General features: G+C 31.7%; 1 protein-coding gene across 1 annotated transcript in view; it reads left to right on the top strand.

The window, feature by feature from the left end:
* Positions 1–10,147, top strand: part of LOC108969868 (glutamate-gated chloride channel) — a 20,976-nt gene extending 10,829 nt beyond the window's left edge. Inside the window, exons 3-8 of the mRNA XM_018934854.1 lie at positions 793–945; positions 1,437–1,616; positions 5,286–5,392; positions 8,322–8,446; positions 8,848–8,952; positions 9,178–10,147. Coding sequence (XP_018790399.1) covers positions 793–945; positions 1,437–1,616; positions 5,286–5,392; positions 8,322–8,446; positions 8,848–8,952; positions 9,178–9,187 — 680 coding nt within the window. The 3' untranslated portion in view covers positions 9,188–10,147. The remainder of the gene's footprint in view (positions 1–792; positions 946–1,436; positions 1,617–5,285; positions 5,393–8,321; positions 8,447–8,847; positions 8,953–9,177) is intronic.
* Positions 10,148–16,516: the final 6,369 nt, after the last annotated feature.

Below are 16,516 nucleotides of genomic sequence, written 5' to 3' on the forward strand. Positions count from 1 at the left end.
TTAAAACCTTTACTTAGAACTTGTTGGAAGGAAAAAACTGAAAATTGGATGTTTCAAATTTCAGTGAAAATTTCGCGAATCTTTTTTTGTCTTCAAATAGTTGTAAGCGAAAAAAAATCCTACATTCAAGTCTTTAAAAATTGTATTTCAAAGATCTGTCTAAAATTTCATAAAGATTGGTTGAGAAGTTCTCATGAAATCTTGTCAACTGACTTCTTTTTGAGTTAATATTTCAAGAAAAATGCGTTGAAAGACGGCGCACTTTGCCTAGCTAGCCTCGAGCGCACAAGTTATCAAGGCTGTAACTCCAAAACTATTACTCGGATCAACTTGCAAATTTTCGAGCTGTTCTAGAGCTGTTGTAAATTTTTTGAAGCCCATAAAACCATGTAACCCCATAAGAGAAAGTTCAAAAGTCTGCGTGTGTGAACGCACTTGAAGGCAAAGTTCAAACATAACGTTAACCAACTATTTTACGTGTTCATGCTTCCTTATAAGAAATAAATGTGAAAAAGCACTGCAGCATTTGTATTTAACCACGTGTACTTGTACATTTTTTCTACCAAAATATTACTAATATTTTTTTTTATTCAAAATTCACTAATTTAATTAGTCAATTATGAGGTTTTYTGTTTTGTAATTTTTTGATGTTTTTGTTTTTGATGTTTTCATTTTTGATGTTTTCATTTGTATATGTGTATATTTCATAACTGTTTTTTATGTTTTGTGTGAGCGCCCCAACGAAATGTTTTCGGTTTTGACTTTTATGTACGATACCTTGTATACTCATAGGTGAATACAGTTGCCTCAAAGTCGATCTACTATTCAAGCGAGAATTCTCATATTACTTAATCCAAATTTATATCCCATGCTGTATGTTGGTCATTGTCTCATGGGTGTCATTCTGGCTTGATCAAGGCGCCGTACCAGCACGTGTGTCATTGGGTAAGTCGAAGAAACAAAGAAAAAAAGAAAAAAAGACCAAAAACTAAGTAAAGCAACACAAAGCACAGTCAAGTTAAAGCAAAAAACTAAAAAAAATCGAAAACTTACAAACAAAAGAGTTTTCTTTTCAATAATACACATCTTTATTAAATACATAGTCATTTAAATATATAATTTTTATAAAAGTAGCGATTTGTTATGGTATTCATGGCTCGAGTACTCCTTACAGATTACTACCAGCAATTAAAGTTGTAAACAAAAATCGAAAAAAGAACATCTGTTACGTGTTGTTTTTCATTTTCATAGTAAACCTGCTCATTTTTTGAAAAAAAAAATAAATAAATAAATAAAAAATTTTTCAATTAAGTTCTATCTGCCGTAATTACTTAGTTCTTTAGCTATAATATTTTGTATGTGTGTGTGTGTTAGCAAGGAATGATCTTGGCTGCACCGTTAGCGCTTCGTGACATGATTCGATTGATGTATTACAGGTGTGACCACGCTGCTCACCATGGCCACGCAAACGTCTGGCATAAATGCCTCACTGCCGCCTGTCTCCTACACGAAGGCGATCGACGTTTGGACCGGCGTCTGTTTGACCTTCGTCTTTGGCGCACTGCTCGAATTCGCGCTGGTGAACTATGCCTCCCGTTCAGGTTTGAATAAAGCTAGTAATTGAGATTTTATATGCTTCTTATTCAATGTATTTGTATTAATTGATGGTGTATTTTGTTTATTTTTTCTTCACATATTTGGAATGTCTGTGTGTGTGTGTGTAACTGTAAATACTACACAACTACACTGCTACACGAAAAAAAAAAATAATAATATATAATATGTATAAAACAACAACAAACACAAAATGAGTGCGAATGTAACTAAACAACTAGCTTACTAACAGATGTGATAAAATAACAGTAAACAATATTATTTATGCAAAATATGAATAACAAAACCAATAACAACAACACAACAGAAGCTTGCCAATGTTGATTTTGTAAAAAAAAMTTAAGCGCCACAACAATTTGTAGGCAAAAAAAAAAACACAATGAGTAAATTAAAAATGGTTCGAGCATAACTACATAYATACATATACATATATACTATATGTATAAATTATATATCGTCACCTTAAATGCAAAACTACCTAGCTTCAAAAAAATCGAAAGTTTAATTGCTTACATTTTACTACATCATTAAATATGTATCATAATATTTTAAGCTCCCGCTCACAGATATAACCCATATATAACCATTTTAGAACCAAAACTCAAAATTTTGTGTTAATATGAGTGGTKTCTATTATATAACCATTATATAACCTATATATAACCATTTTATAACCGATACATAACCAATATATAACCGAAAYTAAAATTTTGTTTCAATTGTGGTTWCTATTGGTGCTTTTTCTTTGGCCTGTAAATTTTTGRAAAGTGCTGTTATGTTATTTTACATTTTAGGTGACGATATTGTATATACATATGTATGTAGTGGTAATCTTTTTGTAATACATTTTGAATTAGTTTCCGTTAAAGTAAATAACTTATTTACATACGTAATACGACAAGCCCGAACGCGAGCTTTAAAAACTGCAACTGAAATTAATTAAATTTGCATGCTTAACGAGTAAATTACTTATTGAATTACATTTGAGCTGCCGCATAGTCAGTTGGTGTAAGCAAACTGAAGTTTAGTTTTATTCAGTTTTTATTATTACTTTTTTATTGTATTCATTAAATTTTATGCCCTCAACGGGGCATATTAAGTTTCCAACACCCAGAAGGAAGCGACAGAGGCCCTACAAAACATAACCTATACAAGTATATACCATAAAAGACACTATACACTATACGTGCAATTATATATGTATCTATGTACACCACCGTAATCAGATATGCAAGTCGATTTAACCATCTCTGTACAATGTACATATATCAGTCTGTCTGGCTGCATATTAGCGAACTAGTTGCTTAATTTTGAGATATCGGTCTGAAAATTTTTAGGGTCTTTTTCTTTCCAAAAAGTTGCTCATTCGCTCAATTTCAAATCCCGAAATTTGGCAGAAATTATTTTTCAAAGTAATGCTATAATCTCCTACCCTCCAACTTTCCGATAAGTATGTTAAAATACAGACGCCATAACTTTGTCATTTGCTGTTCCATTTTTCTACACTTTGGAGCGGGTGCAACGTGCGCAGTGTTTCTTTTGGATGGCTGTCGTTTGGACTACGGGGTAACATGTTGGTGCCGTGCTTCATACATTATTACCTTTTGATACAAAAACTCGGGTTTATTAGGCTTGAACATCTCGAAACACGGCTCTGTATCATCAACCCGTCATTGCTTTCGGTCAAAACTGAGCTCGCGCCGCATCCATTTTACACAGAGCTTTCTTATATCCAAATATTCGTGAATGATAAAATGTAAAAGTTCAGTTGATACCTTTAGACTGTCTGCTATCTCAAACAACTTCATTTTACGGTCGTCCAAAATTATTTTGCCCTTCTTTGATGTTTTCTTCGATAACAACGTCTTTTGGGCAATCGCTGCCTTCACCGTCTTCGGCGCTCATTTCACCACATCTAAACTTACCACACCAATCCTTGAAGGTGTGGTTTCCGAGCGCAGTGTCTGGAAACTGGAAAAGGTTTTGCTTCAATTGTTTTTTCCCTTTCAAAAAGCAATATTTTATCAACACGTGAAATTTCTTTTTAAGCATTTTTTTTCACAATAGCAAAAGTTGCTTCACAAAAAATCATATAATACACAAACTATTGATCCCACAGCTGTTCAATTATTACACGTCCCCTTTGAAGGTTATGGCTAACAGAAAATCATATGAATTTTTCTAACAGCGCCATCTAAGTGTCACGTCGGGGACCTTTCAATTAACCTGTTGCAAACTGCACGATCAAAATCTTATTCTTGTAAGGAATTATTTTTTATTTGATGAAATTTCTTAACGAAATTTGGCATGGATTATTTTCTAAGACAGCAATTTGATCTTCGAAGACATTGTTTAGATCGCAACAGTATAGCATATAACTGTCGTACAAACTGAACGATCAGTTCAAGTTCTTGTATTTAAACTTTTTTGTGAAGGGTATTGTTAATTATTTTTTGCTTTTTATACAGTTTTTTTTAATGTTCTGTATTTATAATTAGATATAATTTTATATTTTGATTTGATCCACTCCATGTAATTCAATAAATAAAAATTTTACTCAAAAAAAAAAAAAAAAAAAAAAAACAAGTTTAAATTGGTCACTAAATAATTGGTTTCTCACAAATACTACTAAACATAGCAGAGCTCACTTAATTGAAATTTCATGTAATTAACAAATTAATGATAACTGTTGACTACCGAGTCCACGCTGAGGATACTCTACTAATACAAGTGTTCTATTTTCTTATTTCATCCAACCTTTTCGCACCAACAAAAACTGCAAATACTAACTAACACAATAAACTGATAAAAATATGTAAAATAAATAAACGTAAAATGTATTTTGAAAATATTTGTCATTTCTATAAAAAAAAAAAACAATCATTACCATAACACTACATTTAACACACGCATAATTCGTTTGATTAATGTCTTTTGTATTTATTGATTACAATTACAAATTTTACAATATTTTATTACATCAAATATATTTTTTCCTCTTTTTCATGCCATATAAATACGCTGGTGCAAACATAATTCATACATATAATTACATATAATTTTAATTTAATTCCTTAAATAAATTACTTAAATAAAATTATTTTTATTTTTTTATTTTAATTAAATTTGTTTAACTCATTTTAATACACACATTCAATTCGTTTGAATTTGGACACACAAATTGTCATGCATTTTTTATTTACAATTTTTTTTATTTTAATTGCATCTGGTAACGCTGTGTACTTATTATGTTAAATGTGCMATTATCTGTGTCTCTTGGTTTCTCATGCCTTCGTTGCTGAAAAATATTGCGCATGCACATTTCGGTTTTTGTGTTTTAATTTTTGTTCCCCACGTGCTCGCCCTCCACYCTTGACTTCCCCCTGACTCCACTCATTTACTGCGAAATTTCGTATCAATTACAACAAAAAACATCACTTATTGCTGTGTCTATTCGTATCTGTTGCATTTTCCGTAAATTTGTGTAATTGCAAAAATAACAACAACAATAACAACACTATAAATGTTGCATGTATGTAMATACGATCTTCCACATTGGCACACAAACCACACGCACACATATGCGCGCACAAATCTTGTGTGGAACAAATAAATTCTTGTCCAACATTTTTTATCCCATGCAACATAATTATATACGGATCGGGCCGCAGACATACATAAGGAGAATTTGAAAAAGAAACGTCGCGATTTGGAGCAGGCCAGCTTAGATGCTGCTTCAGATCTGCTCGACACTGACAGTAATGCAACATTCGCAATGGTATTTGTCAAAAGCTTATTCTCTTACATGCATATTTACTAGTACATATATATATCCTTAACATTATTTTGAAGGTTTATAATTTTTAGTGTTAATGGTATATTTATTGCTATAATGTATTGACTTCAACTGACCTAAAAAAAACTCATTTCTCGTTAGGAGCTATGCCCTACAAAACTTTATAAATTTGAAGACTCTTTAGTTATACGTAAATTGAGTTAAAGTGGCAACCTCAAGCAAGCAACCAGTTACTTTAGAGCAGTTATAGTCGGATATATTTAAATTGCGAACATAAAGACTAACGGTGGACACTATTTTCTAGATTCCTTCTTAAAATAGGTCACGTGTGTCCTTTAGACATGTGGTTTTCATTGAGGAAATAATTTTTTCAGAGTTGGTATTTTTAACAACCTTGATTTAGATATATTCAGTTGGGTTTGCCATTTCATATTACTTCTGATAAATGAAGAGGTTTACAGACTAGTGGCTCAGTTCGTGGGCGCGGCGTCCAACATTCGTTCCACATAATCGCCCAGCATGGTGGATAATTCGAACAGCCATGCTTGTGTTTCGTATCATGTTAACGAAAATGAATTTTGCTCAGAGACGCCTCACAGAGTATCGATTAAGACCCGAATCAGTCCATTCGCCAATGCGCGTAACAAWAGCAGCTGAGCCCATCGACTTTATAAGCAATTTCGCAGTGGAGTCTTAGTTTGCGGGCTTACCAAATCAAACTTGTGCAAGAATTGCCGCCGTATAAGCACCAAATGCGTTGCAATTTCTGTGAATGCGCTCGAAATAGGATGGCCAGCGTTACTGAGTTTCACAAAAAAAAATTTTCTCAGCGCTGAAGTTCACTTTTGGTTGAAAGGATGCCGCATTTGATGTGTGGAGACGCCATTACATCTTCAAAAAGTYTCAGTTTGGCGAGCACTTTGTGCAGATGGAATCAACCGGATCATATTTCTACAAAAAAGCTAGCCTTAGGAACGATAAAGTCTTAATTATTTCCTATTTCTTGCCTGATTTGAATAATATTGATAAAAGACGACTTTTGGTATCAACGCTAGATGGCGCTACAGGCTATACAACCAACCATCAATAATCAATTTATTGATGGAAATTTTTCGGTGATCGCGTTATGGCGATTTAAAACTGTTGTATTATATTTGTGTTGTATAAGAAGTCGCTTATCTACGTCATTGATGATTTGGAAGGTAATAGGCGGCACGTTATTACTATATTTGCTGCGAAAAGTAGTCGAAAATGGAATTTATGCCAGCCAGTCAAGACGATCACCTTCCCGAAGTCTTTTTAAAACATAATGATAAAAACCTCATTTTAATTAAAAAGTTTAAACCTTGGCCATAAGATTAAATTATATGCATTTTATTTCTTTTGAAAATCACATGTCTAAAAACACACCCTTTACTTCGAAAAAGTCCATATACAAGTTGAACTGCCCTCCTCGTATCACTGTAATTCACAAAAAAAAAAAACTTCAAGTTATGGAGGAAAATTTATATGAAATTTTACTTCGATTGCCAATTCAAAAGTTTGACCAAAAATCACATTTTAAACATTAACCACTCCCCATATTCACCTGATATGGCACCGTGCGAATTCTTTCTTTTCGGAGAAATGCATTTCCTCATGAAAGGAAAGCGTTATGCAGACGTAGAGGCCATTCAAAAGGCTTTCACCAGCATWMTGGCAGCCATACCGGCCAACGAGCTTAGACACTCGTTCGACATGCTTTTGGACCGTGTAAAAAGCTGTATTGAAGCAGAAATAGACTTTGAAAAAAGATAAATTGATTTTGGCGAAAAAACACTTTYCTGTTTTTTATTTTTTAAAGTCCTGTTTACTTTGGAACGCAGCTTCTATAAATTGCATCCGAAACTGAAATATTCGGTCGGGAAGCACAACATGAGCGGATTTGTATTCCGAATTTCCCTGGAAAAAATAAACGATTCATTCGCTGGTTCTAACTTAARTAAGGATATGGCAGATTTGCCTTCAAAACATAAAGTATTATTTTGAAAAAGTTATAATTTCTAGTCTAGGTAAAAAGTATGGGATTATGGTATTCATCTCTAGATTAACGCCACTTTAATTCTCTTATTTTGAGTTAGATCATTTATATCGAATTAAGGCATTTGTGTCTGAAATTTCTAGCTAGTAGAAATTAGCTGTCTTCGATTCGMTTGACAAGAGAGCAGCAGCGAGCAGAGCAATGGCGAATCTTAGACAGCTTTTGCCTAATTTTAGTTATTTACAGCGCACATTCTAACTAGCAGGTGTTTAGACCCTTAACACCCAAATTCAACTACCCACGTTAGAGGAAGTTAATGCTACTTATTTCTAACTAATCCAGTAACTCCTTTATAATTGTTACTTTGAATAAAAATTTCGAAACTGACACATAACTTTTGCTTAAAACCCAGATTAATAACTACTGTTTATAATTAATATTTAAGCACTAATTATTTTTATGTTTACTTTAAATTATTAACTATTAAGTTTTATACAAAAAATTAATTAAAATTGGCACTGCAAAATTCATGACTTTAACAATATTAACATTTCAATTATTCTTTATTTCGAAACCCTTTTCATTTTGTCATTCCGATTGACATCAACAACCTCAATTCTTCACCACCAATCAAACTAAATTAACAAACAAAAATTAAATCAAATTATAAACAACAACAACCAAATGATTTCAAAACGTTTTTAAACATTATGCATAACTCAAACTATCAATCAATCAATCTAAAAAAAAAAACAATCAATATCAAAAAACCTTCCTCTATCATCGTTCAAAAACAACAACAACCAAACGACGATAACAACAACAAATGGTGCGTGGGCATTCTTCATGAAATTGAAAAATGTGCGCCAACACGAAAAAATGCAAATTTAGAAGCCACTGGTGCGTCACCCCGGCGATCCGATGGCCCTGGAGAAGTTGCGTCAATGCGAGGTGCATATGCAGCCGCCCAAACGTCCAAACTGCTGTAAAACCTGGCTATCAAAGTTTCCTACAAGGTAAGCAATTAAAGACCACTTGCTAAGAATGCTCTTRCAAGTATTTTCTTTACTTTGGACTTGATTTGCTTTGAGTTGAGTTGTAATTGCAGTTGAGTTTTGCCGTTTTTGATTTCAGTTRAATTGCTTTGCAAATATGCGCTAAGAACACGTATGTATGCAAATGTTTACTGTTATTTTTTAATTTTKTTACAAATTAAATTTGCTGTTTGTGCTTTTTATGAAAGCTTTGAGCTTTCACAATTTCTTTTCACTTAAATTTTTGCTTTTAAATTTACATAATTYTCGTATAAAAACTCACACAAACTTTTACTGCGATTTATCAACTAATCAATTCCATTGCGTATATATATTTTAATTATGCCTGCTGCGCAATKCWCTCACCACAGACAATGTTCTAGATCGAAGAGAATCGATGTTATATCACGAATAACGTTTCCGCTGGTCTTTGCGTTATTCAATTTGGTCTACTGGAGCACATATCTCTTCAGGGAAGAGGAGGATGAGTAAATGCCTAAATCTTAATTAACTGAAATTTTGAATTATTATAAAAAAAAAAAAAAAAACTGTTAGAAACGTCAATAACGCTAATCTATATATTTTCTTTATTTCTCCTTTTTTGCTTTTATTTTTTTGTATTATTTACTTTATTTCCATTATCATTTGCCTTCGTTTGATTTGCTTTGCATTGGTTTGGCTTCTTCCACATATGTTCATTGGAAACTTTAAAGGACCTTCTAAAGGTGATCCGTTTGTGTGATGTTCATATCTATGAAAATACAGCAGTGCAGAAAACTAGGCATAAGAAGCTATGTAGAATCGAAAAATCGTAAAATCAAAAAAACAAAAAAAAAAAACGAAAACAAAACAAAAAGCATTACGCGCGAATAACTTGAAAAATTAAACAAAAATTAAGTGCCATGCATGCATACATATTATACATACGTACATCGKGAAAGAACGGCAGTAAACGTTGACAGCGAGAGTGGCAAAAATATAGCTCAATAAAAATAATTATTTATTTTAATTATAAAAATTAAATTAATTTAAAAAAAAATAGCTAAAAAAATTGAAATAGGCAATTTATGCTCGTAAGTAAGCTAAGCAGGTTAACAATTAGGAAATTCATGTATGTATAGCGAATGTCATCTAATTAACACAAACAGTCATAAATTTAATAATTTAATTTAAGTATGTTAAAATAACATTTATTTTGGTTAATCCGCTGTTCTTTAATTATAAGCAAATTTTAGATGTGTTTCAGAGTACCGCCTAATCCAGTCAATGCTGCATTTTACCATCTAAATAATAGTCTATATATTCCGCTAAYTGACTTAATTAAGCGACTGTCTAAAAAGCCAATTAATCTGCGAGCATTAATACATACCAGTTGCCTTGAAAGCGCTTCTCCATCAAGGAAATGTCCTGACGGTAGCTCTCGCCTTGTTCATCACTCACCGCACCGAAATTTGTCGGTAAAAAGGAGAGAGAGAGTGTCCAGCATATGYWTTTTTAAAGAAAAATCTTAAAGCTTTCCWAAGCTTTATATGACATTATAAGTTCATCTATTAAGTATATTGTAATTTTCCGATTTTTTAGAAAATTTTTGACAACGTAGGCAAAATACTTCCAATCGAGTTTTTCCGGTTGATCCCATCTCCTTAACTATACGCTCTATCGTCATGATGTCGAAAAAAAAAATACATATCCGTGGAAAGTGAATTCCTGTCATTTAATCTAGACGCCAAAACCTCAGCTGTTTTTTAGACGGATTCCAATCACGTAACAAGTCATTTAAATCACTTTGTGTCAATAAAATGTGTGTTTCTTTTTAATTTGATGGTTCACAAATTGGATCACCATCTTCAGAGGGTATCATCGCGAAGACTTAGAAAAAGTTCCGGAATATAATCCTGATCTTCTAAACGATATGTAGGTCTATAGACCGAAGAAAAGTTTGGACACTGATCTCGGCTATAACCACAGAAGCGGCGTGTGCGAAATTAAAGAAGAAGAAGATATGATCCTTTGGTTCAATCCAAATCATTGTATGGAAAATGATATAAGTCTGGGCTCCTGTTTAGCCCAATCTAACAACAGTCCCACACACATTGCACAACATTTATGTGGAACTCAGGATTTAAATTGATTCCTCAAGGGAATTCCGCAATAGCGCTATTTAATTAATGACGTGAAATCAGGACGYTGCGATTTTTTCATTATTTTATTTTTCATTTTAACATCATTGTAGTATTTTTCCCCGAAATTATGAAATATTTACGACTGTTCTTAAAAATGTGCTTGAAGAAAGTATTTTGACAGTTTGTACTTAAATTTCTTGCATTGCATTTTCATAAAAAGTCATTTATTAAGACTATTCGTATATACACCGTTTTAAGAAACATTACTGAAAAAAATTAGAAAAATCATGGCTGAAACTGCCAACATTTTCGGATTAATAGTGCACACCATTATTGTACATTTTTTGAATTAATAACAATTGCGTTGCCGGGTACATTTTAAAATGAAAGTTAAACAGTCTTACGTTTCTTTTTTGAACTACTATAATATGGCGAAAAATTAGTAGATCTTTGCAAACTTTTCCATCTAAAATTTATTTTAGACGCCGGTTTAAGCGCTTCCTATCACTGCCGAAAATTTAGTATAGAATCTCTCAMAAAAATTTACTTTGGTTGCCGACGCCCTTGAAACTCTAGCTGAAAAATTGGAGATCAAAAATAGGTCATGCTAATTCTTTTATTATTATTTTTTTCTTGCTTTTATTTTAAATTGTTCCGCAGTCCTTGAATTTAGTCAATTCGTGCATTGTATAGACTAACACATATTTGGGAAAATGCTGATTGACTAAATTAGCGAGTTGTTCGAAATGTTCCCAAATTGAAATGTGGTTATTGCCACTGCTATGCAGTTTCTAAACAAATATTCGCACAAAATTTTAAATTTTTCTTTATTTGATTTTTTTTTTTCAAAAATATTGGAACATAAATTGTTGTTAATTTAAGTCTCATGTAGTCTCATTCGAACTTTTGCATTTCTCAACTCACATAGACTTTCAATCATAGCTATTAGCGGCCAGATCGTCAATTAYGTTTGTAAATATGTTTGCAATGATTTGTTATCATAAAGAATTAAAACAAAAAAATGTCATTGGAAAATTGTTGCATTAACTTTATATTTGACAATTATCTTAAGTGTGTTACTAAGCGTGTAAATTAAGCAAAAAAACTGTGTATTTGTAAAAGTTTACATAGGTTAATATTTGTTTGTATAATAAAATGTCAATGTTTTTTGTAAAATCCAAAAATTGAATTATTTAATTTAATCGAATTCGTTGACTACGTTTTGTTTCGAGGCTTAAAAAATTAACAATTAACTGGTGGGTACAACTACAAAATTTCAAATAAGTATTTGAAATACTTTTCTACTACGCACTTATTCAAATTGATTTCAATTACTCATTTTCTAGTTAAATTATTATGTTTTAAAATAAAGTTTGGTTTTACTTTCAAGTTACGCATAAATTTTCTATTGTATGAATTTTAATCCATTTTTCATGYTAATATTTTAGTGAAAAAAAAACTTGATTAATTCAATATTCAAATACATGTTTTTAGTAAATTAATTAAAATAAATTAGTTGTTGTGTAAAACTTATTAGCTTAGTTAAATTTTATTAGTCAAAGAAATTTAAGCCATTTCTCCAAAACTTKTTGTTGCAAGCTGTAGATTTTTGCTTAACATACACAGTGAAAAATAACTTTTATACACATTAACAAAAATTTCATTAATTTCTAGTTAAGTAGATGTTTTAAAAATTATCCTTATTAACAAATTAATTATGGCCAGTGAAAGTATTTTTAGCAAATAGTTTATAGGGGATGCAGACAGCCACGTGAATCAACTAAAGTCTACAAAATAGCAAGCAGTTTCAATAAAGAAGGGCATTATAACAAAAAAAAAAAAAAATCCTGCCAATTACTAATTGAACTAAATTAAGGGGCTGTCGGTAACAGCTCTTACGAGTTGCCTCTCCATTAGCGCTATGCAATTTGAACATTGCGAGCTGTGTGGAGATTGGCAACGGCTTTCAAGTTAACTGCATTTTGGTTGAAGTTTTCTATTCACGTTATAAACTCAATCTGAATTTTTAGCTGAATTTTTAGCAATATTATTAACTCAATCTGTCAAAAAAAATTTCGGTTGAAATATTGTCTAACTTCAACCTTTCTGTGGTATGACAGTTTTCAACTTTGTGAAAGTGGGGTTGTCTAGAGTGTCGATAAACTAAAATGTTATCCCAACATTTTTAAAGAAAAAATACAGAAACTTCAAATTTAAGATGAATTGTTTATTATTATTCGAAAGAACATTCTTTGGCATTCATCTTTTGAATATTATCACATGTTCGACGCGACGATGTTTCAGATGGTCCATTCGTCAAGTACAATTTGGATATTTTGTTCGAAGGCCTGAATCGAAGCAGGATTGTCCGCATACACTTTAGCCTTTATATATCCCCACAGSAAAAGTCTAACGGTGCCAATCCACCGGCCCAAAACGTGAAATTATCTGCTCAATGAAGTTTTCTTTTCAATAAATCCATTGATTGATGCGATGAGTGGGAAGTGGCGCCGTCTTTTTGTTATACCAAATGTCGCCGAGATCACGARCTTCTAGTTCAGGCATCAAAAAGTCGGTTGTTGTGTAATTTTTGAAGAAACCGACCCACACATTTTCTGAATAAAATGGCAGCTCTTGAATGTCTTCAGATTGCTCTTCATCCCAAATGTGGCAATTTTGCTTGTTTACATACCCATTGAGCGAGAAACGGGCCTCATTGCTGAACAAAATTTGGCTCGAAAACGTTGTATATTCTTGTCCATATAACATATAACACTTAATAAACTTTGAATTATTAAGTTTCAATGGATTAGAGTGATCGCGAAAGTTTTTTTCTTATAATTGAAGACTTAAATACATTTATCTGATTTTAATTGGGTTGATCTGAAGTTCAATTCAACTGAGTGCAGTTTTAACTTTTTCACCAGCAAAAGTTCGAATATAACTGTCGTGTAGTTTTTACAATTAAAACTGATTATAATAAACGAATTTCATGCTTATTATTTAGAGCAATTTATACCTATAAACTTATATGTATCTATAAAATATTTTTAATTAAAAAAACTTAAATAATTTTATGACTTTTTCACAAACCGAATTCGCGAAAAWTCCAAGTTTTCATTATTCAAAGTTAAATATTTTCCTCATGCTATTTTCCAATGTTTTCAATTTTTGTGTTATGTAGTATACACCTAAGTGAAACTAATTATTTACTATAGTAGGATAATCTATATGAAAACCTTAACTTAGTACGAAATTTCAAAAGAGCTCTAACACTGAACACAAACACTTGCTTCGAAAATGAAAAAGAAAACATGCCATAACTAATCCCATTACTACTATGATCATAAAAGATAAAATATTGGTTTCAAGCACACACACAAGGAACACACAAAATTGTAAAATAAAATTTAATAAACGAAGAATGCAACTAAATGTCAGCATAAAAAATTGGAAAAAAAAATTTTTCCAAAAATTATAATAATTATAAATTTAAATATGGCAAAAGCATAAAAACATAGTGTGAACAGTACATCTCAAGACCCTCAATATAACAGCTAACTGTAGTTTACTTACACACAAAACCAGGTAATTATTGTGTACTCTTGTGTGCCCACTCCCGAATCGCACGTAATGCCGACAGTTCAAAGTATAAAATGAATTCTACATAGCAAAATCCCTTAGCGAGCGTCAAGATYTGAGATTTATAGCCAAAGCTCGTTTAGTTATCCAAAATTCACTCCAGTCTTCAGTTACTTTTCGCATTATTTTTTTATTTTCACTTTCAATTCATTTGCCTCCTGCTATGTACATAAATATTTACAGTTAATTTTTATTTTTTAATTATACTAAAATATATTTATAAACTTAATTTGCTTGATTGAAAAGCGCAAATAGAAGCGTTTCAACATTAGCGTTGGATGTAATAAGTAAGCTTCAAGAAATATTGAAAAATTCGAAGAAATAATTAGCAGTAACATCTAGAAAGTATATAAAAAACATGTTATGTTGGAAATGTGAGTAAAAACAGTTATGTAAAAGAGTAAATATGTGGTATAAAAACAAATATATATATATGTACAATGGAATTATATACATCTAAGCAAATATACATATATACATACATAAGTGTAGCAAGCAGAGCGCTTAGAAATTGTGGGAAGTGTGGATCGTAAGTCGTTGCGTTCCATTGTGGCGTGCGTGGAGGGTTAAAAGTGTGGATGTTGTTGAATATCAAAGCGCGGAAGCAGTTACTCGTGCATACAGGGTTTTTTTTTTTTAGCAACCGAGGCATTGTAAGTGTAATAACTACGTATTTATAATAATAACTAGATTGTTGAAGACTTGAATATAAGTGTTAATACTAAATCTACGTATTAAGCGTGAGAATAAGTGTGATTAATTTAGCAAAAAGCCCATAAATAATGAATATAATGAACTTAAGTGCATGTGACATTTTTAAACAAAAATCATGTGGCACAGATTATGGTTTAGGAATTATTATTTGTTTTAGCCTCAATTTTCAGCCATCACTACGGCTTATGTAGAAGTAAGCATACAAAAACTTGCCCTTTACGTTCCACTCTGGGCCAGAAGGCTTTCGCAAACTCACAAATGCTGTTTGTTAATCAATGCTTGTCGAACTCGCGCGAGCCCTATAAATCCAAAGCATGTATGCATGAAGACAGGTGAACGGCTATTCGTTCCTATCCTGACGGAAGTGTTCACTGTCAGCGAACTCAAGTCTCTGTAAGCAGCTCTGCTAACCCAACATAGTTTCTAAGTAAAAGTTGTTTTGAAATGTTCCATAGCACTTTTGCCACATATGCGTTTTTATAGAAAGAAAAAATCTATCCACTATCTTGTGTATTGCGAAAACCCTTTTTTCTATTCTCACAGCGTGTAGGAATATAAAAATAGAATGTTTACTTGTTCAATTTAAAGCCATTTTCCCGTTTACTGAGTCCACAATGTGGCTTAATAAATAAAATTAAGTGTTATCTTTTCGTTAGGCAACGCTTAATTGAGTTAATTTGGATGTTTTTTACTTTTATGCGAAGTTTGCTTTTAATTTTATGCCAAATTATTATTGTAATATTAATTAATTGTCTAGATTATATTTTAAAATACCCGTAACATTATGTTGCTATAGTCAWCTGGTACGAGGCGATATAATTTTTGCTCTCTTAATTGAGTTAATTAACGTTTTTACCTTTCTTAGGCAACTCCTTAAGAGTGTAGATTAAGGCTATAAAACACCAGTTACATTATGTAACTGTTCCTATAGTCATCTTGTTCGAGGCTACACAGTTTCTCCTAACTTAATTGAGTTAATTAGCGTTTTAACCTTTATCGTGAACAATTTGTTAATTGTCTAGACTAGCTTTTCTTTACTTTATGGCAAAAATTTATTAACTGTATAAATTAAACATATAAATACCTGTTACATTATGTCACCCCTTAATTGAGTCAATTAGCATATTTTATTTTTCGCGAAAATTTGTTAATAGTTTAGATTAAGGCTCTCTAAATTGAGTTAATTAACATTTTAACATTAAGTTTTATGTCAACAATCTTTAATTAGTTAAGTCTCCCCTTATTGAGTTAATTAGCATTTTTTAACTTTTATGTGAACAATTTGTTAGTTGTCCATAATGACTTGAAAGAAGCACAGTTGTTTCTTTATGATTTCACTGAWATAAATTATTTCGGTTTAAAAATGTCACAAGCGAAATAAGAAACTGCAAACAAAAAAAATTATTTTATATTTAGCAAATAGGTTGTGGTAATTATGCGCCATTTTTGGCTAATGACACATTGTAAAACTAATTTGATCCGGCTCAAACATAATTGTATACATGTTTTCAAATTACTACAAAAATAAAGTATATTAATTTGATTCGTCAATTATGCAGAAGATTTGCTGTAA

The sequence above is a fragment of the Bactrocera latifrons genome, unplaced genomic scaffold (genome assembly GCF_001853355.1).
Source record: "Bactrocera latifrons isolate USDA-ARS-PBARC rearing strain unplaced genomic scaffold, ASM185335v1 scaffold_269, whole genome shotgun sequence".
In the NCBI taxonomy this organism is placed as follows: domain Eukaryota; kingdom Metazoa; phylum Arthropoda; class Insecta; order Diptera; family Tephritidae; genus Bactrocera; species Bactrocera latifrons.